We start from the raw sequence: 19,554 nt of genomic DNA, 5'->3' as shown, positions 1-19,554 counted from the left end.
ACCCAGAACCCCCTTGCAGCACTAACTCTTCCGGACCGCTACAATATACACCCCCTCCAACCCCCCGCCCGCCCACTTGAGCCCCGACATCAACTGAGCAGTAAAAAGACCTGAATGGTTTATTTATTCATTGTTATTTTATTTTCAAATGTATTAGCCTGTGGAAAATGTTGATATTTACCTCAGAAGGCTGCAAATACAAAAGAGGCATTCATTTTTTTATTTAAATTTGATTTGATATGCCATTGATATTTTTTTAATTATTATTGTTATTATTATTTGAAACTCAATTTTGCATGTCACTATAAAGTTATATAAGCCTTGTTTGTTCAATATTCAATGAAAAACTTGTTTGGGTCCCTATTAACTTCGGCCCGCGGCTTTGTTCAGTTTTTCCGCGCTAGAGAATGAGGAGTGCTTGAAACTCTTCATGTCAACATCTCCGTTCGGTGCCACACCAAAAAAATGCCGAAGCAACCGCATGAAACAAATAGTCAACAACAGAAGGAGATAACGTCGGCAGGAACCTACCACATAGTGAAGGACGTACACTATTTGTTTTCCTATTATGCGGCTCATTTTTATTTGACACAACTCGTAGCTTGTTTTAAAATGTCTCTGACAATCTTGCACTTTTTGTTTTGGAAATGACATGAATGTTTGTGCCACTGCTTAATAACTGTTTCATGAATACACTTTTAGTTGTGATTTCCTTCTCTGCAAGAAAGTTTAAAAGTAGCATATATTAATGCCGTATGAAGAAGAATGTTTGAATGTAGACTGGGAGACGGCAACCCGCGGCTCTTTAGCGCCGCCCTAGTGGCTCTCTGGAGCTTTTTCAAAAATATATAAAAAATGGAAAAGTGGGTAAAAAAAACATATTTTTTGTTTTAATTTGGTTTCTGCAGGAGGACAAACATGACCCAAACCTCCCTAATTGTAATAAAGCACACTGTTTATACTAAACATGCTTCACTGATTCGAATATTTGGCGAGCACCCTTTTGTCCTACTAATTGTTGCGGTCCTTGAACGCACCGTGGTTTGTTTACATGTACAACTTTCTCCGACTTTCTAGGACGTGTTTTAGGCCACTTCTTTTTCCCGTCTCATTTTGTCCGCCAAACTTTTAACGTTGTGCGTGAATGCACAAAGGGGAGTTTTGTTGATGTTATTGTTTTGTGTGGAGTGCTAATCAGACATATTTGGTCCCTGCATGACTGCAAGCTAATCGATGCTAACATGCTATTTAGGCTAGCTGTATGTACACATTGCATCATTATGGTAAATGGTTGTACTTGTATAGTGCTTTTCTAACCCTTTTTAGGGAGCCCAAAGCGCTTTGACAGTATTTCCACATTCACACAAACATTCACATGTTGTGTGAATTTGTGTATCAATCAATCAATCAATCAATGTTTATTTATATAGCCCCAAATCACAAATGTCTCAAAGGACTGCACAAATCATTACGACTACAACATCCTCGGAAGAACCCACAAAAGGGCAAGGAAAACTCACACCCAGTGGGCAGGGAGAATTCACATTCAGTGGGACGCCAGTGACAATGCTGACTATGAGAAACCTTGGAGAGGACCTCAGATGTGGGCAACCCCCCCCCTCTAGGGGACCGAAAGCAATGGATGTCGAGCGGGTCTAACATGATACTGTGAAAGTTCAATCCATAGTGGCTCCAAGACAGCAGTGAGAGTCCCGTCCATAGGAAACCATCTCAAGCGGATCAGCAGCGTAGAGATGTCCCCAACCGATACAGGCGAGCGGTCCATCCTGGGTCCCGACGAGCGGTCCATCCTGGGTCTCGACTCTGGACAGTCAGTACTTCATCCATGGTCATCGGACCGGACCCCCTCCACAAGGGAGGGGGGGACATAGGAGAAAGAAAAGAAGCGGCAGATCAACTGGTCTAAAAAGGAGGTCTATTTAAAGGCTAGAGTATACAGATGAGTTTTAAGATGAGACTTAAATGCTTCTACTGAGGTAGCATCTCGAACTGTTACCGGGAGGGCATTCCAGAGTACTGGAGCCCGAACGGAAAACGCTCTATAGCCCGCAGACTTTTTTTGAGCTCTAGGAATCACTAATAAGCCGGAGTCTTTTGAACGCAGATTTCTTGCCGGGACATATGGTACAATACAATCGGCAAGATAGGCTGGAGCTAGACCGTGTAGTATTTTATACGTAAGTAGTAAAACCTTAAAGTCACATCTTAAGTGCACAGGAAGCCAGTGCAGGTGAGCCAGTACAGGCGTAATATGATCAAACTTTCTTGTTCTTGTCAAAATATATGCGTCATTTGTAGCTATATTTGAGCTCATTTACTTTCCTTTAAGTCCTCTTGATTCAATTTATATCTCATGACACACTATCTGTATGTAATATGGCTTTTAATTGTTTGCGGCTCCAGACAGATTTGTTTTGTATATTTGGTCCAATATGGCTCTTTCAACATTTTGGGTTGCCGACCCCTGATGTAGACACATAGAATCATCATACTGCTGTGATTATATTCATCAAGTGTTCATTCAAGGCTAAGGCAAAATATGGAGATATATATGGTGTATCGTGACATGGCCTAAAAATATTGAGATAATAATAATAAAAGGCCGTATCACCCAGCCCCATAACAGGGTATCCTTTATGTGGATAAAACATTCGACCGGATGTCCACTAAAGACGCTGAGATCATTATCCATGCGTTTGTTACGTCTCGCCTCGATTACTGTAACGTATTATTTTGGGGTCTCCCCATGTCTAGCATTAAAAGATTACAGTTGGTACAAAATGCGGCTGCTAGACTTTTGACAAGAACAAGAAAGTTTGATCACATTACGCCTGTACTGTATATACCTTTATATACATATATACATACATTTATACCTATACTGTATATACCTTTATATACATATATACATACATTTATACCTATACTGTATATACCTTTATATACATATATACATACATATATACCTATACTGTATATACCTTTATATACATATATACATACATATATACCTATACTGTATATACCTTTATATACATATATACATACATATATACCTATACTGTATATACCTTTATATACATACATATATACATACATATATACCTATACTGGCTCACCTGCACTGGCTTCCTGTGCACTTAAGATGTGACTTTAAGGTTTTACTACTTACGTATAAAATACTACACGGTCTAGCTCCATCCTATATTGCCGATTGTATTGTACCATATGTCCCGGCAAGAAATCTGCGTTCAAAGGACTCCGGCTTGTTAGTGATTCCCAAAGCCCCAAAAAAAGTCTGCGGGCTATAGAGCGTTTTCCGTTCGGGCTCCAGTACTCTGGAATGCCCTCCCGGTAACAGTTCGAGATGCCACCTCAGTAGAAGCATTTAAGTCTCACCTTAAAACTCATTTGTATACTCTAGCCTTTAAATAGACTCCCTTTTTAGACCAGTTGATCTGCCGTTTCTTTTCTTTTTCTTCTATGTCCCACTCTCCCTTGTGGAGGGGGTCCTATCCGATCCGGTGGCCATGTACTGCTTGCCTGTGTATCGGCTGGGGACATCTCTGCGCTGCTGATCCGCCTCCGCTTGGGATGGTTTCCTGCTGGCTCCGCTGTGAACGGGACTCTCGCTGCTGTGTTGGATCTGCTTTGGACTGGACTCTCGCGACTGTGTTGGATCCATTGTGGATTGAACTTTCACAGTATCATGTTAGACCCGCTCGACATCCATTGCTTTCCTCCTCTCCAAGGTTCTCATAGTCATCATTGTCACCGACGTCCCACTGGGTCATTATTGTCACCGATGTCCTACTGGGTGTGAGTTTTCCTTGCCCTTATGTGGGCCTACCGAGGATGTCGTAGTGGTTTGTGAAGCCCTTTGAGACACTAGTGATTTAGGGCTATATAAGTAAACATTGATTGATTGATTGATGATGTACCGGAGAGCCCCTTTCGGCTCAGACAGAAGCTGAAGCTTCCACTCCTCACTCACGCTAACAGATCTCCGCCGTCTCGCACACGCTGCAATTTACGAGTGAACAAAGCCGGGGTGACACCCGGTGACATACGGCGGAAGTCTTCATAAAGGGACAGGGGCTGTGGCTAGGAGAAAGGGTGTGGTAAACAAGATGAATATCTTCCCCAATGTCAACACGATTTACACAGACAACATGCGGCCACCTGTCTCCCGGGCAAATAAGAGCCGAGATTTAAGACCCTCCTCTTGGGTTTTGCTCTTTCCATCCTCCAGCACCACGTCACCTATGTTGGAAAGCACGCCAGCTGGCATATTCTCCTAAGAACTAGTCCTCTGCAGTTAACATTTGTTTTTGGGCAAATCCTTTTTTATGTTTGGGGGGAAAAAAATAGCCTGGTCCATCGCAGAGGGTGCTGGTTCTCAGGAGGATACAATGAGATCCCTGAACTGATATAAAACTGTAGAAAATTGAGTAGATGGCGAGTTATTGTGATGTGTATTGGATGTCCCATACTGTATTTCCTTGAATTGCCGCCGGGTAGTATGCGCCTGCCTAGAATTACTGCCGGGTCAAACTCGATTCGCAAAATATTACTTTTATTAGCGCATGTCTAGAATTTCCACCGGGTCAAACTCGTCACGTCACGAGTGACACTTCACCTGTCATCATTTTCAAAATGGAGGAGGCTGATTTCAATCATTTGAAATCGCATAAAGGGAAGAAGATTAAGAGCTATTCAGTAGGATTTAAGGTCCAAGCTATTGAATATGCTAAAAAGAACAGTAAGCAGCTACGTTTTATTAATATACCGTAGCTGCGTGTGTCAAATATGAGTCATTAAATGACTCCCGCCTCCTGGTGGTAGAGGGCGCTAGTGTACCTTCTTGCGACTACTCGGCTGCAGAAGAAGTGACAACAAGCAGCAAGAGTGAGCAGCCATCGTTTATTTTTTCCTCTCGCTTGCACTTTCAACATGGAGGATTACATATCTAAAATAAAACAGTTTTCTAAACTGGACTTTCATTCGAAGCAGGAGGTAATAAAGGAAGATCTCCATCGAGACAGAGAGACTTTTAAAACTGAAGAAAGATAAGGAAGACTTCTATAAACAAGTTATCGATGCTTTTGATCAGAAGGAGCTGCGCATGGACTTCATTTATAAGTAAAGGTAAGACCATAATAAAGTTTTTTATTAAATGTGCTTTTCATGATGGTATCCTTACATCACACTCAAATTTATAAGCGCAGGCCTAAATTTACCGCATGCCTTTGGTAAGTGCCAGAGTGAGAAAAGGTTTTAAAATAATTAGCGCATGCTTGCCTTTACCGCATGCCTTTGGTAAGCGCTGGAGTGAGACAATTAGCGGCAATTCAAGGAAATACGGTATTTTGAAATGCCAATGTTGATGCTCCTCCAAGACACACTTAATAAAAGGTGTTTGTGAAATCATAGTTAACAAAAAAGTTAATAACAGGAACCAAAAATCTTCAAAACAACCCACTACCTATAATATGGGCTCTTTCAACATCAGATCATTGTCTCCCAAAAAGTTATTAGTTAATGAGGTTATTAGAAACAACAATTTAAACGTCATTGGTCTCTGCCAGATGAATTTTTCCAGCTTAACGAGGCATTCCCTCCCAACCATATTGCCCGTCCCCTTAAAATGGGTGGAGGTGTTACACTAATATACAATGACAACCTTAACCTTCCCCTTAACCTAAGTAATAAATATAAATCATTTGAGGTGCTTACTATGAGGTCTGTCACACCGCTGCCTCTCTACCTGGCTGTTATCTACCGCACCCCTTGGCCTTATTCTCACTTTATCAGTGAATTTTCATTTTGTCGCTGATCCAGTGACGCACGCAGATAATATAATTATAATGGGGGATTTTAATAACCATATGAATACCCCATCAGACCCTTTGTGCGTGATAGCTGTGGTCTTACACAAATAATATATGAACACAGGCATCGCAACGGTAATACAACAGATCTAATCCTTGTCCCCACAACTACTGTCCCCTCCGAGGTTTCTCGTTGTTCCCATTGAGTTGAGTCTTTTCTTGCCCCAATGTGGGATCTGACAAAAGGGTGTTCATAAGTTAAAGTACCAATGATTGTCTCACACACTCTAGGTGTGGCAAAAGTATTCTCTACATTTGACCCATTACCCTTGGAGGTGAGGGGAGCAGTGGGCAGGAATCATTTTTGTTGATTTAACCCCCAATTCCAACCCTTGATGCTGAGTGCCAAGCAGTGGCTTGTGCGGCCCTTTAAGACACTTGTGATTAAGGGCTATATAAATAAACTTTGATTTATTGATTGATGGAATCTGCCGTAGTGTTTTAATGCTAAATTAACCACATTAGTGCTACATAAAGTATGTGGGCTCTGAACAGAGGATGTCATTGTGGTTCGTGCAGCCCTTTGAGACACTTGTGATTTAGGGCTATATAAATAAACATTGATTGATAAAGAATTATGTTGCTGCTGGTTCACCGTTACATAAAAAGTAAGAAAAACAACTTAAAGCCTTGTGCAGCCGTTTACCGACATAAACTATTAATGTATAAATAACTTTTACTGCAAATGAATACCAGATCCAAATTTTGGTTATTGGCCTCCTTGACCACCAATAATCGGTATCGGCCCTTAAAAAAAAAGTATCGGTTCTTGTCAACCAAGAAGGCAGGGTCCTTGAGGGTGCATGGGAGTTTGCCCAACCAGTCTACACGTGCTTTGTGGACTTGGAGAAGGCATTGGACCGTGTGCCCCGGTAAGTCCTGTGGGGAGTGCTCAGAGAGTATGGGGTATCGGACTGTCTTATTGTGGCGGTCCGGTCCCTGTATGATATCAGTGCCAGAGCTTGGTCCGCATTGCCGGCAGTAAGTCGGACACGTTTCCAGTGAGGGTTGGACTCCGTCAAGGCTGCCCTTTGTCACCGACTCTGTTCATAACTTTTATGGACAGAATTTCTAGGCACAGTCAAGGCGTTGAGGGGATCTGGTTTGGTGGCTGTAGGATTAGGTCTTTGCTTTTTGCAGATGATATGGTCCTGATGGTTTCATCTGGCCAGGATCTTCAGCTCTCACTGGATCGGTTCGCAGCAGAGTGTGAATGGAACGGGAAGAGAATCAGCACCTCCAAGTCCGAGTCCATGGTTCTCGCCCGGATAAGGGTGGAGTGCCATCTCCGGGTTGGGGAGGAGACCCTGCCCCAAGTGGAGGAGTTAAAGTACCTCGGAGTCTTGTTCACGAGTGAGGGAAGAGTGGATGGTGAGATCGACAGGCGGATCGGTGCGGCGTCTTCAGTAATGCGGACGCTGTATCGATCCGTTGTGATGAAGAAGGAGCTGAGCCGGAAGGCAAAGCTCTCAATTTACCGGTCGATCTACGTTCCCATCCTCACCCTTGGTCATATAATATTAATAATAATAATGATGGATTAGATTTATATCGCGCTTTTCTATTGTTAGATACTCAAAGCGCTCACAGTGAAGTGGGAACCCATCATTCATTCACACCTGGTGTTGGTAAGCTACATCTGTAGCCACAGCTGCCCTGGGGTAGACTGACGGAAGCGTGGCTGCCAGTTTGCGCCTACGGCCCCTCCGACCACCACCTATCATTCATTCATCATTCATTCACCAGTGTGAGCGGCACCGGGGGCAAGGGTGGATTGCCATCTCCGGGTTGGGGAGGAGACCCTGCCCCAAGTGGAGGAGTTCAAGTACCTCGGAGTCTTGTTCACGAGTGGGGGAAGAGTGGATGGTGAGGTCGACAGGCGGATCGGTGCGGCGTCTTCAGTAATGCGGACGCTGTATCGATCCGTTGTGGTGAAGAAGGAGCTGAGCCGGAAGGCAAAGCTCTCAATTTACTGGTCGATGTACGTTCCCATCCTCACCTATGGTCATGAGCTTTGGGTTGTGACGGAAAGGACAAGATCACGGGTACAAGCGGCCAAAATGATTTTCCTCCACTCTTAGAGATAGGGTGAGAAGCTCTGTCATCCGGGAGGAGCTCAAAATAAAGCCGCTGCTCCTCCACATGGAGAGGAGCCAGACGAGGTGGCTCGGGCATCTGCTCAGGATGCCAACCGTTCGCCTCCAGAGGGAGGTGTTTCGGGCACGTCCGACCGGTAAGAGGCCACGGGGAAGACCCAGGACACGTTGGGAAGACTATGTCTCCCGGCTGGCCTGGGAACGCCTCGGGATCCCCCGGGAAGAGCTAGACGAAGTGGCTGGAGATAGGGAAGTCTGGGTTTCCCTGCTTAGGCTGCTCCCCCCGCGACCCGACCTCGGACAAGCGGAAGAAGATGGATGGATGGACAGTTGATCTCAATCACAGACTGCTGCATGTATTTGCTTTTGTAGACCACCCACCTGGAAACTATTGGAGAGACTGCGGTTTGAAGCATTTGGCGTCCTCAATAATAATAATCTGCATTCATGCCAATAGTAATAGCACCGCTTAATATTTTCTGAAACTCGGCGAGGCTTCACAGGAAGCGGACTATTGCGTATTTTTGCGAGGCAGAGGGGGGGTGAAAGGGGAAGAGGAAGCCCATTATCTATCCCTAACGGGAGTCGGTGAGGGCGAATGAGTAAAGATTTCAAGGTGAACTGGCAGACATGACACAGCACAAGAAGGATATGAAGCGTGAAGATACAATTCATCAGCATTCTACACAAGTTGGGCTGTGGCGGCGGACGCAGGTGGTTGGGTGGGTGGGGGCTCACTGACCTGGAGTTGGTGCCTGAGGAGGCGTGGTCGCCCTTGTCGGACGGCGTCTCCGGCACCGAGGCGGTTGAAGACTGGGACGACACGGACTCATTGCTGCCCATTGATGTTTGGTCGTTGGCGAGGTCGCACACTGACAACAGTAGGAGGGAGGAGAGAAATGACTTCATTATTAATGACAGCTTCATCAAGTACAAACCCCGTTTCCATAGGAGTTGGGAAATTGTGTTAGATGTAAATATAAACAGAATACAATTATTTGCAAATCCTTTTCAAGCCATATTCAGTAGAATATGCTACAAAGACAACATATTTGATGTTCAAACTCATAAACATTTTTTTTGTGTGCAAATAATCATTAACTTAAGAATTTGATGCCAGCAACACGTGACCAAGAAGTTGGGAAAGGTGGCAATAAATACTGATAAAGTTGAGGAATGCTCATCAAACACTTATTTGGAACATCCCACAGGTGTGCAGGCTAATTGGGAACAGGTGGGTGCCATGATTGGCTATAAAAACAGCTACTCAAAAAATGCTCAGTCTTTCACAAGAAAGGATGGGGCGAGGTACACCCCTTTGTCCACAACTGCGTGAGCAAATAGTCAAACAGTTTAAGAACAACCTTTCTCAAAGTGCAATTGCAAGAAATTTAGGGATTTCAACATCATATTATTATCAAAAGGTTCAGAGAATCTGGAGAAATCACTCCACGTAAGCGGCATGGCCGGAAACCAACATTGAATGATCGTGACCTTCGATCCCTCAGACGGCACTGTATCAAAAAACCGAAATCAATCTCTAAAGGATATCACCACATGGGCTCAGGAATACTTCAGAAAACCACTGTCACTAAATACAGTTGGTCGCTACATCTGTAAGTGCAAGTTAAAGCTCTACTATGCAAAGCGAAAGCCATTTCTCAACAACATCCAGAAACGCAGCCAGCTTCTCTGGGCCCGAGCTCATCTAAGAAGGACTGATGCAAAGTGAAAAGTGTTCTGTGGTCTGACGAGTCCACATTTCAAATTGTTTTTGGAAATAGTCGACATCGTGTCATTCGGACCAAAGGGGAAGCGAACCATCCAGACTGTTATCGACGCAAAGTTGAAAAGCCAGCATCTGTGATGGTATGGGGGTGCATTAGTGCCCAAGGCATGGGTAACTTACACATCTGTGAAGGCACCATTAATGCTGAAAGGTACATACAGCTTTTGGAACAACATATGCTGCCATCTAAGCGCCGTCTTTTTCATGGACGCCCCTGCTTATTTCAGCAAGACAATGCCAAGCCACATTCAGTATGTGTTACAACAGCGTGGCTGAATAAAAAAAGAATGCGGGTACTTTCCTGGCCCGCCTGCAGTCCAGACCTGTCTCCCATGGAAAATGTGTGGCGAATTATGAAGCGTAAAATACGACAGCGGAGACCCCGGACTGTTGAACATCTGAAGCTCTACATAAAACAAGAATGGGAAAGAATTCCACTTTCAAAGCTTCAACAATTAGTTTCCTCAGTTCCCAAACGTTTATTGAGTGTTGTTAAAAGAAAAGGTGATGTAACACAGTGGTGAACATGCCCTTTCCCAACTACTTTGGCACGTGTTGCAGCCATGAAATTCTAAGTTAATTATTATTTGCAAAAAAAAAAATTAAGTTTATGAGTTTGACCATCAAATATGTTGTCTTTGTAGCATATTCAACTGAATATGGGTTGAAAAGGATTTGCAAATCATTGTATTCTGTTTATATTTACATCTAACACAATTTCCCAACTCAAATGGTAACGGGGTTTGTATTTTGCCTTTGATATCGCTGAAATGAGCATTAGCAACTTAAAAAAAAAAAGGTAGTCTTTTTCTCAAGCTGCTGCACCTTCCCTTTAAATCTTCTGGTGCCTTCGGACAAGGGGAAAACCTATAACATACCACTGTTTGTTGTCTTGGCACAGTGTTATTTTTTTAAAGAGGTATTATATGGTTTGCCCTCATGCCCAAAAAATGACTACTTCCAGATGCAAAACCACTAAAATGTCCTGGGCCAAATGCTATAAATCAATGGTGCGGTCTTACTGATTACTGCGGTTTATCTCCATCCTAACCGTATTTATCATTGACCTTGAGTCATACTGAATGCTAATAATTCCCACCTTGTGCAACGTGATCAGGTATACGGATTGGAATTAGGAACAGAACGCAAACATTTGGCGTACCGGTCTGAATGTCCAGGGCTTGTGGATTGTAGACAGCCAGGGGACGGTTCTGCCTATTCATCTTCTTGGACTGCCTGGTGGGAGCGCAGAGGACTGGGGCGGTGGTTGAAAGGGGGCAGGACTCGGGAGCGTCTGAAAAGATCTGAAACACACATTGCAAGTAAGACTGCGGTGATGGTAAACCCAAGTGGATCTAGAGTAGGGGTGCACAAAAAAGATCGATTAACATCCCAATTGCAATTCTTATTTAACCCAAAAATATATTGATTATTAATATACAAAAATAAAAATAAAAATTCAAAAGTTTATGTATGTATATATATAGATATATATATTTTTTTTATATATATATATATATATGCATACATATACATACATACATATACATACATATTAATATACATACATACATATATATATATACATACATATTAATATGCATACATACACATATACATACATACATATATATACATACATATATACATATATATACATACATATATATACATACATACATATATATGCATATACATTCATACATATATATATATTTATATATACACATACATACATACATATATATATATATATATATATATACACACATACATACATATATACATATATACACATACATATATATATACACACATACATACATATATATACACACATAAATACATATATATACACACATACATACATATATATATATACACACATACATACATATATATACACACATACATATATATATATATATATATATATATAAAAATATATATATACACATTGGCCCTGCGATGAGGTGGCGACTTGTCCAGGGTGTACCCCGCCTTCCGCCCGATTGTGGCTGAGATAGGCGCCAGCGCCCCCCGCGACCCCAAAAGGGAATAAGCGGTAGAAAATGGATGGATGGACATACATATATATACACATACATACATATATGTTTATATATATATATATATATATGTATGTATGAATGACGCACACATACGCGCGCGCGCACACACACGCACGCACACGCACACACACACGCACACACACACACACACACACACACAAGAGATGTCCGATAATATCAAACTGACGAGATTATCAGACGATAAACACTTTAATATGTAATATCAGAAATGATCAGTATCAGTTTCAAAAAGTAAAATGTATGACTTTTAAAACGCTGCTGTGTACATGGACGTAGGGAGAACTACAAAGCGCCAATAAACCTTAAAGGCACTGCCTTTGCGTGCCGGCCCAATCACACAATATCTACAGCTTTTCACACACACACAAGTGAATGCAATGCATATTTGGTCAACAGCCATACAGGTCACACTGAGGGTGGCCGTATAAACAACTTTAACACTGTTACAAATATGCGCCACACTGTCAACCCACACCAAACAAGAAGGACAAACACATTTCGGGAGAACATCCGCACCGTAACGCAACATAAACACAACAGAACAAATACCCAGAACGCCTTGCAGCACAAACTCTTCCGGGACGCTACAATATACACCCGCCGCTATACCCTAAAAACCCACCCCTCCAACCTCTTCATGGTCTCTCAGGGAGCGCATGTCTCAAATTCCAAGCTGCTGTTTTGAGGCATGTTAAAAAAAATGAACGCACTTTGTGACTTCAATAATAAATATGGCAGTGCCATGTTGGCATTTTTTTCAATAAATTTGAGTTGATTTATTTTGGAGAACCTTGTTACATTGTTTAATGCATCCAGCGGGGCATCACAACACAATTACCGTATTTTTCGGACTATAAGTCGCAGTTTTTTTTTCATAGTTTGGCCAGGGGTGCGACTTATGTGTGAAATTATTAACACATTACCGTAAAATATCAAATAATATTACTTAGCTCATTCTCGTAAGAGACTAGACGTATAAGATTTCACGGGATTTATGGATTAGAGTGAGAGATAGTTTGGTAAAGGTATAGCATGTTCTATATGTTATAGTTATTTGAATGACTCTTACCATAATATGTTAGGTTAACATAGCAGTTGCTTATTTATGCCTCATATAACCTACACTTATTCAGCCTGTTGTTCACTATTCTTTATTTATTTTTAATTGCCTTTCAAATGTCTATTCTTGGTGTTGGCTTTTATCAAATAAATTCCCCCCAAAAATGCGACTTATACTCCAGTGCGACTTATGTTTTTTTTTTCCTTCTTTGTTATGCATTTTCGGCCGGTGCGACTTATACTCCGGAGCGACTTATACTCCGAAAAATAGGGTAATAGAGATCCATCTGGATTCATGAACTTAATTCTAAACATTTCTTCACAAAAAAGGAAATCTTTAACATCAATATTTATGGAACATGTCCACAAAAAATCTAGCTGTCAACACTGAATATTGCATTGTTAACATATATGTTTTTTTCCTTCTTTATTATGAATTTTCGGCAGGTGCGACTTATACTCCGGAGCGACTTATACTCCGAAAAATACGGTATTCATCATATCGGTTGATATCGGAATCGGTAATTAAGAGTTGGACAATATCGGAACATCGGATATCGGCAAAAAAGTCATTATTAGACATCTCCAGTTGTATTGTTTATCGGTTAAAATAATATTTGTACTTTTAAAATAATATTTATACTTTACAAAGGAATATTATTTTTTAGAAATCAAAAGTATTGTCCACAATTGTATTATTTTATTATAGAGTACCGTATTTCCCTGAACTGCCGCCGGGCATATAGTATGCGCCTGCCTTGAATTACTGCCAGGTCAAACTCACTTCGCAAAATAATTAGCGCATGCTTAGTATTACCACCGGGTCAAACTCGTCACGTCACGAGTGACACTTCACCTGTCATCATTTTCAAAATGGAGGAGGATGATTTCAATCATTTGAAATGGCATAAAGGGAAGAAGATTAAGAGCTATTCAGTAGGATTTAAGGTCCAAGCTATTGAATATGCTAAAAAGAACAGTAAGCAGCTATGTTTTATTAATGTACCGTAGCTGTGTGTGTCAAATATGAGTCATTAAATGACTCCCACCTCCTGGTGGTAGAGGGCGCTAGTGATCCTTCTTGCGACTACTCGGCTGCAGAAAAAGTGACAACAAGCAGCAAGAGTGAGCAGCCATCGTTTATTTTTTCCTCTTGCTTGCACTTTTAACATGGAGGATTACATATCTAAAATAAAAACGTTTTCTAAACTGGACTTTCAATCGAAGCAGGAGGTAATAAAGGAAGATCTCCATCGAGAAAGAGAGACTTTTACAACTGAAGAAAGATAAGGAAGACTTCTATAAACAAGTTATCGATGCTTTTGATCAGAAGGAGCTGCGCATGGACTTCATTTATAAGTAAAGGTAAGACCATAATAATGTTTTTTTTTATTAAATGTGCTTTTCATGATGGTATCCTTACATCACACTCAAATTTATAAGCCATGCTTGCCTTTACCGCATGCCTTTGGTAAGCGCCGGAGTGAGAAGAGGTTTCAAATTAATTAGCGCCCAGGCGGCAATTCAAGGAAATACGATATATCGTATGGGTTGATATCGGAATCAGTAATATAAGAGTTGGACAATATCGGAACATCGGATATCGGCAAAAAAGCCATTATCGGACATCTCTAGTTGTATTTTTATCAGTTACAATAATATTTATACATCATCTTTTTTGCCATTAAAGCAGAATATTTTACAAAGGAATATTATTTTTTAGAAATCAAAAAGTATTGTCCACAATTGTATTACAAACCCCTCGCTTTGCATAGTAGAGCTTTAACTTGCACTTCCAGATGTAGCGACAAACTGTATTTAGTGACAGTGGTTTTCTGAAGTGTTCCTGAGCCCATGTGGTGATATCCTTTAGAGATTGATGTCGGTTTTTGATACAGGGCCGTCTGAGGGATGGAAGGTCTCGGTCATTCAATGTTGGTTTCCGGCCATGTTGCTTACGTGGAGTGATTTCTCCAGATTCTCTGAACCTTTTGATGATATCATGGAGCGTAGATGTTGAAATCCCTAAATTTCTTGCAATTGCACTTTGAGAAAGGTTGTTTTTAAACTGTTTGACTGGTTTTATATATATATATATTTTATATTTTTTATCCATCCATCTTCTTCCGCGTATCCGAGGTCGGGTCGCGGGGGCAACAGCCTAAGCAGGGAAGCCCAGACTTCCCTCTCCCCAGCCACTTGGTCCAGCTCCTCCCGGGGGATCCCGAGGCGTTCCCAGGCCAGCCGGGAGACATAGTCTTCCCAACGTGTCCTGGGTCTTCCCCGTGGCCTCCTACCGGTTGGACGTGCCCTAAACACCTCCCTCGGGTGGCATCCTGACCAGATGCCCGAACCACCTCATCTGGCTCCTCTCCATGTGGAGGAGCAGCAGCTTTACTTTGAGTTCCTCCCGGATGGCAGAGCTTCTCACCCTATCTCTAAGGGAGACCCTCAAACACATATCGGCCGCTTGTACCCGTTATCTTATCCTTTCGGTCATGACCCAAAGCTCATGACCATAGGTGAGGATGGGAACGTAGATCGACCGGTAAATTGAGAGCTTTGCCTTCCGGCTCAGCTCCTTCTTCACCACAACAGATCGATACAGCGTCCGCATTACTGAAGACGCCGCACCGATCCGCCTGTCGACCTCACCATCCACTCTTCCTATATTTTTTGTATTTATATTTAAATCTAACACAATTCCCCAACTCGTATGGAAACGGGGTTTGTATTTTGTTATAGAATAATATCCTTTTCTGTCTGTTAAACGGAAACAAATCATTCCAAATGTTTAGGTCGATTGGTGAATTTATCATATTGCAACTCGGAGGTTCTACTTTTTCCAGCATTTTTCAATGCGGCAAAAAATGCGAACCCAGGTTTTATTCCCCCACGTTTTTTGCCAACATTGCGGGATAAGGTATCTTTTTTTTCTGTGTGTTTTCTAACACTCTTGGTGAATAAAACATGAATCCCGGGCACATGCAGACATATCTATAAATGTGTACAGTGCGGTGCGGATCCAAATAAGGATTGCTTCGGCCTTGGAACCGCTTGGCTCTCTGCTGAGAGATAACCTAGTTTGGGGGGGGGAGGACACATTTATTTATTTATTTTTTCCTTTTTTAACAAACTGGACTGGACTCTGATGGAATGAAACGAGCAGGTCCTGGACTCAAGGAGGTTTGTCCGGAGTTGTGTTTACATACAAAGCGTCAGAAGTGGAGTTAAAAGAGAATAGGTGCGGCGAGGAGAGGGAGAGGATCACAGAGAGGAGGGAGGACGGAGGCTCGGTGAGGGAACGCGGCAGAGGAAGCGAGCGCCGGTGTGAACAGGCGAGGCAGACGCAGAGGAGGGATGGCATGAGAGAGAAAGTTTGTTGGAGCGAGGCAGAGACGGGAGAAAAGAAAGTGAGAAATGTGATACGGCTGAGACGGCGGGCTGCAGATGGAGGTGAATGTAAAACACTGCTGCTATGCTATCAGAGGCTATTGGCAGTCTCCAGTTGGACTCGGCAGTGTGGAAAGTTACTTGTCTGACCGACCTCCAGCACGCTCCTGCATCCAGGAGGCCCTCCCCCGCATTTTAACCAGCTGTGTGCATCCTGCGTCCATCCATCCATTCACCGCCGCTGGGAAAGTTGTTCATACGCAATCTGAGAAGAGGTGGACCGATATGTGTCGTCCAGGGCCGATACCGATTGATGGCAGTCGAGGAGGCCGATAAACATTCATTTGCAGTGAAAGTTATTCAAACATGAAGAGTATATTTCAGTCAACAGCTGGACAAGACTTTTTTAATGTTTTTAAAAAAAAAATGCCTGCCTAGAATTACTGCCGGGTGAAACTCGTTTCGCAAAATAATTAGCTCATGCTTAGCATTACCGCCGGGTCAAACTTGTTTTGCAAAATATTGTTTTTATTAGCGCATTTGTGGAATTTCCGCCCGGTCAAACTCGTTTCTCCAAATAATTAGCATATGCCTAGAATTTCCACCGGGTCAAACTCGTCACGTCACGAGTGACACTTCACCTGTCATCATTTTCAAAATGGAGGAGGCTGATTTCAATCATTTGAAATGGCATAAAGGGAAGAAGATTAAGAGCTATTCAGTAGGATTTAAGGTCCAAGCTATTGAATATGCTAAAAAGAACAGTAAGCAGCTATGTTTTATTAATATACCGTAGCTGCGTGTGTCAAATATGAGTCATTAAATGACTCCCGCCTCCTGGTGGTAGAGGGCGCTAGTGATCCTTCTTGCGATTACTCGGCTGCAGAAGAAGTGACAACAAGCAGCAAGAGTGAGCAGCGATTGTTTATTTTTCCCTCTCGCTTGCACTTTTTAACATGGAGGATTACATATCTAAAATAAAACAGTTTTCTAAACTGGACTTTCAATCGAAGCAGGAGGTAATAAAGGAAGATCTCCATATAGACAGAGAGACTTTTAAAACTGAAGAAAGATAAGGAAGACTTCTATAAACAAGTTATCGATGCTTTTGATCAGAAGGAGCTGCGCATGGACTTCATTTATAAGTAAAAGTAAGACCATGATAACGTTTTTTTTATTAAATATGCTTTTCATGATGGTATTCTTACATCACACTCAAATTTATAAACGCAGGCCTAAATTTACCGCATGCCTTTGATAAACGCAAGAGTGAGGAGAGGTTTTAAATTAATTAGCGCCCCGGCGGCAATTCAAGGAAATACGGTAGCTGTGTGCATCGTGCGTCCATCCATCCATTCACCGCCGCTGGGAAAGTTGTTCATACGCAATCTGAGAAGAGGTGGACCGATATGTGTCGTCCAGGGCCGATACCGATTGATGGCAGTCGAGGAGGCCGATAAATATTCATTTGCAGTGAAAGTTATTTAAACATGAAGAGTATATTTCAGTCAACAGCTGGACAAGACTTTTTTAATGTTTTTTAAAAAAAATGCCTGCCTAGAATTACTGCCGGGTGAAACTCGTTTCGCAAAATAATTAGCTCATGCTTAGCATTACCGCCGGCTCAGGATTAACGCCGGGTCAAACTTGTTTTGCAAAATATTATTTTTATTAGCGCATTTGTGGAATTTCCGCCCGGTCAAACTCGTTTCTCCAAATAATTAGCATATGCCTAGAATTTCCACCGGGTCAAACTCGTCACGTCACGAGTGACACTTCACCTGTCATCATTTTCAAAATGGAGGAGGCTGATTTCAATCATTTGAAATCTCATAAAGGGAAGAAGATTAAGAGCTATTCAGTAGGATTTAAGGTCCAAGCTATTGAATATGTTAAAAAGAACAGTAAGCAGCTATGTTTTATTAATATACCGTAGCTGCGTGTGTCAAATATGAGACATTAAATGACTCCCGTATCCTGGTGGTAGAGGGCGGTAGTGATCCTTCTTGCGACTACTCGGCTGCAGAAGAAGTGACAATAAGCAGCAATCGTTTATTTTTTCCTCTCGCTTGCATAACATGGAGGATTACATATCTAAAATAAAACAGTTTTCTAAACTGGACTTTCAATCGAAGCAGGAGGTAATAAAGGAAGATCTCCATCGAGACAGAGAGACTTTTAAAACTGAAGAAAGATAAGGAAGACTTCTATAAACAAGTTATCGATGCTTTTGATCAGAAGGAGTTGCGCATGGACTTCATTTATAAGTAAAAGTAAGACCATGATAACGTTTTTTTAATTAAATATGCTTTTCATGATGGTATTCTTACATCACACTCAAATTTATAAACACAGGCCTAAATTTACCGCATGCCTTTGGTAAACGCCAGAGTGAGGAGAGGTTTTAAATTAATTAGCGCCCCGGCGGCAATTCAAGGAAATACGGTAGCTGTGTGCATCGTGCGTCCATCCATCCATTCACCGCCGCTGGGAAAGTTGTTCATACACAATCTGAGAAGAGGTGGACCGATATGTGTCGTCCAAGGCCGATACCGATTGATGGCAGTCGAGGAGGCCGATAAACATTCATTTGCAGTGAAAGTTATTCAAACATGAAGAGTATATTTCAGTCAACAGCTGGACAATACTTTTTTAATGTTTTTTTAAAAAAAATGCCTGCCTAGAATTACTGCCGGGTGAAACTCGTTTCGCAAAATAATTAGCTCATGCTTAGCATTACCGCCGGCTCAGGATTAACGCCGGGTCGAACTTGTTTTGCAAAATATTGTTTTTATTAGCGCATTTGTGGAATTTCCGCCCGGTCAAACTCGTTTCTCCAAATAATTAGCATATGGCTAGAATTTCCACCGGGTCAAACTCGTCACGTCACGAGTGACACTTCACCTTTCATCATTTTCAAAATGGAGGAGGCTGATTTCAATCATTTTAAATCTCATAAAGGGAAGAAGATTAAGAGCTATTCAGTAGGATTTAAGGTCCAAGCTATTGAATATGTTAAAAAGAACAGTAAGCAGCTATGTTTTATTAATATACCGTAGCTGCTTGTGTCAAATATGAGACATTAAATGACTCCCGTATCCTGGTGGTAGAGGGCGGTAGTGATCCTTCTTGCGACTACTCGGCTGCAGAAGAAGTGACAATAAGCAGCAATCGTTTATTTTTTCCTCTCGCTTGCATAACATGGAGGATTA

The 19,554-nt window shown here is 42.0% G+C and overlaps 1 protein-coding gene across 3 annotated transcripts in view; it reads right to left on the bottom strand.

Annotated features, from left to right (window-relative positions):
- arhgap10 (Rho GTPase activating protein 10) overlaps window positions 1-19,554 on the bottom strand; it is a 230,487-nt gene that overhangs the window by 42,773 nt on the left and 168,160 nt on the right. For all 3 annotated transcript variants that reach the window (XM_061881211.1, XM_061881214.1, XM_061881213.1), the window contains exons 19-20: window positions 10,960-11,101; window positions 8,751-8,880 (exon numbers count right to left, since the gene is read on the bottom strand). In XM_061881211.1, coding sequence (XP_061737195.1) covers window positions 8,751-8,880; window positions 10,960-11,101 — 272 coding nt within the window. The remainder of the gene's footprint in view (window positions 1-8,750; window positions 8,881-10,959; window positions 11,102-19,554) is intronic.

Source organism: Nerophis ophidion, linkage group LG20 (assembly GCF_033978795.1).
Source record: "Nerophis ophidion isolate RoL-2023_Sa linkage group LG20, RoL_Noph_v1.0, whole genome shotgun sequence".
Classification (NCBI taxonomy): domain Eukaryota; kingdom Metazoa; phylum Chordata; class Actinopteri; order Syngnathiformes; family Syngnathidae; genus Nerophis; species Nerophis ophidion.
This window is presented reverse-complemented; position numbering and strand designations above follow the sequence as displayed.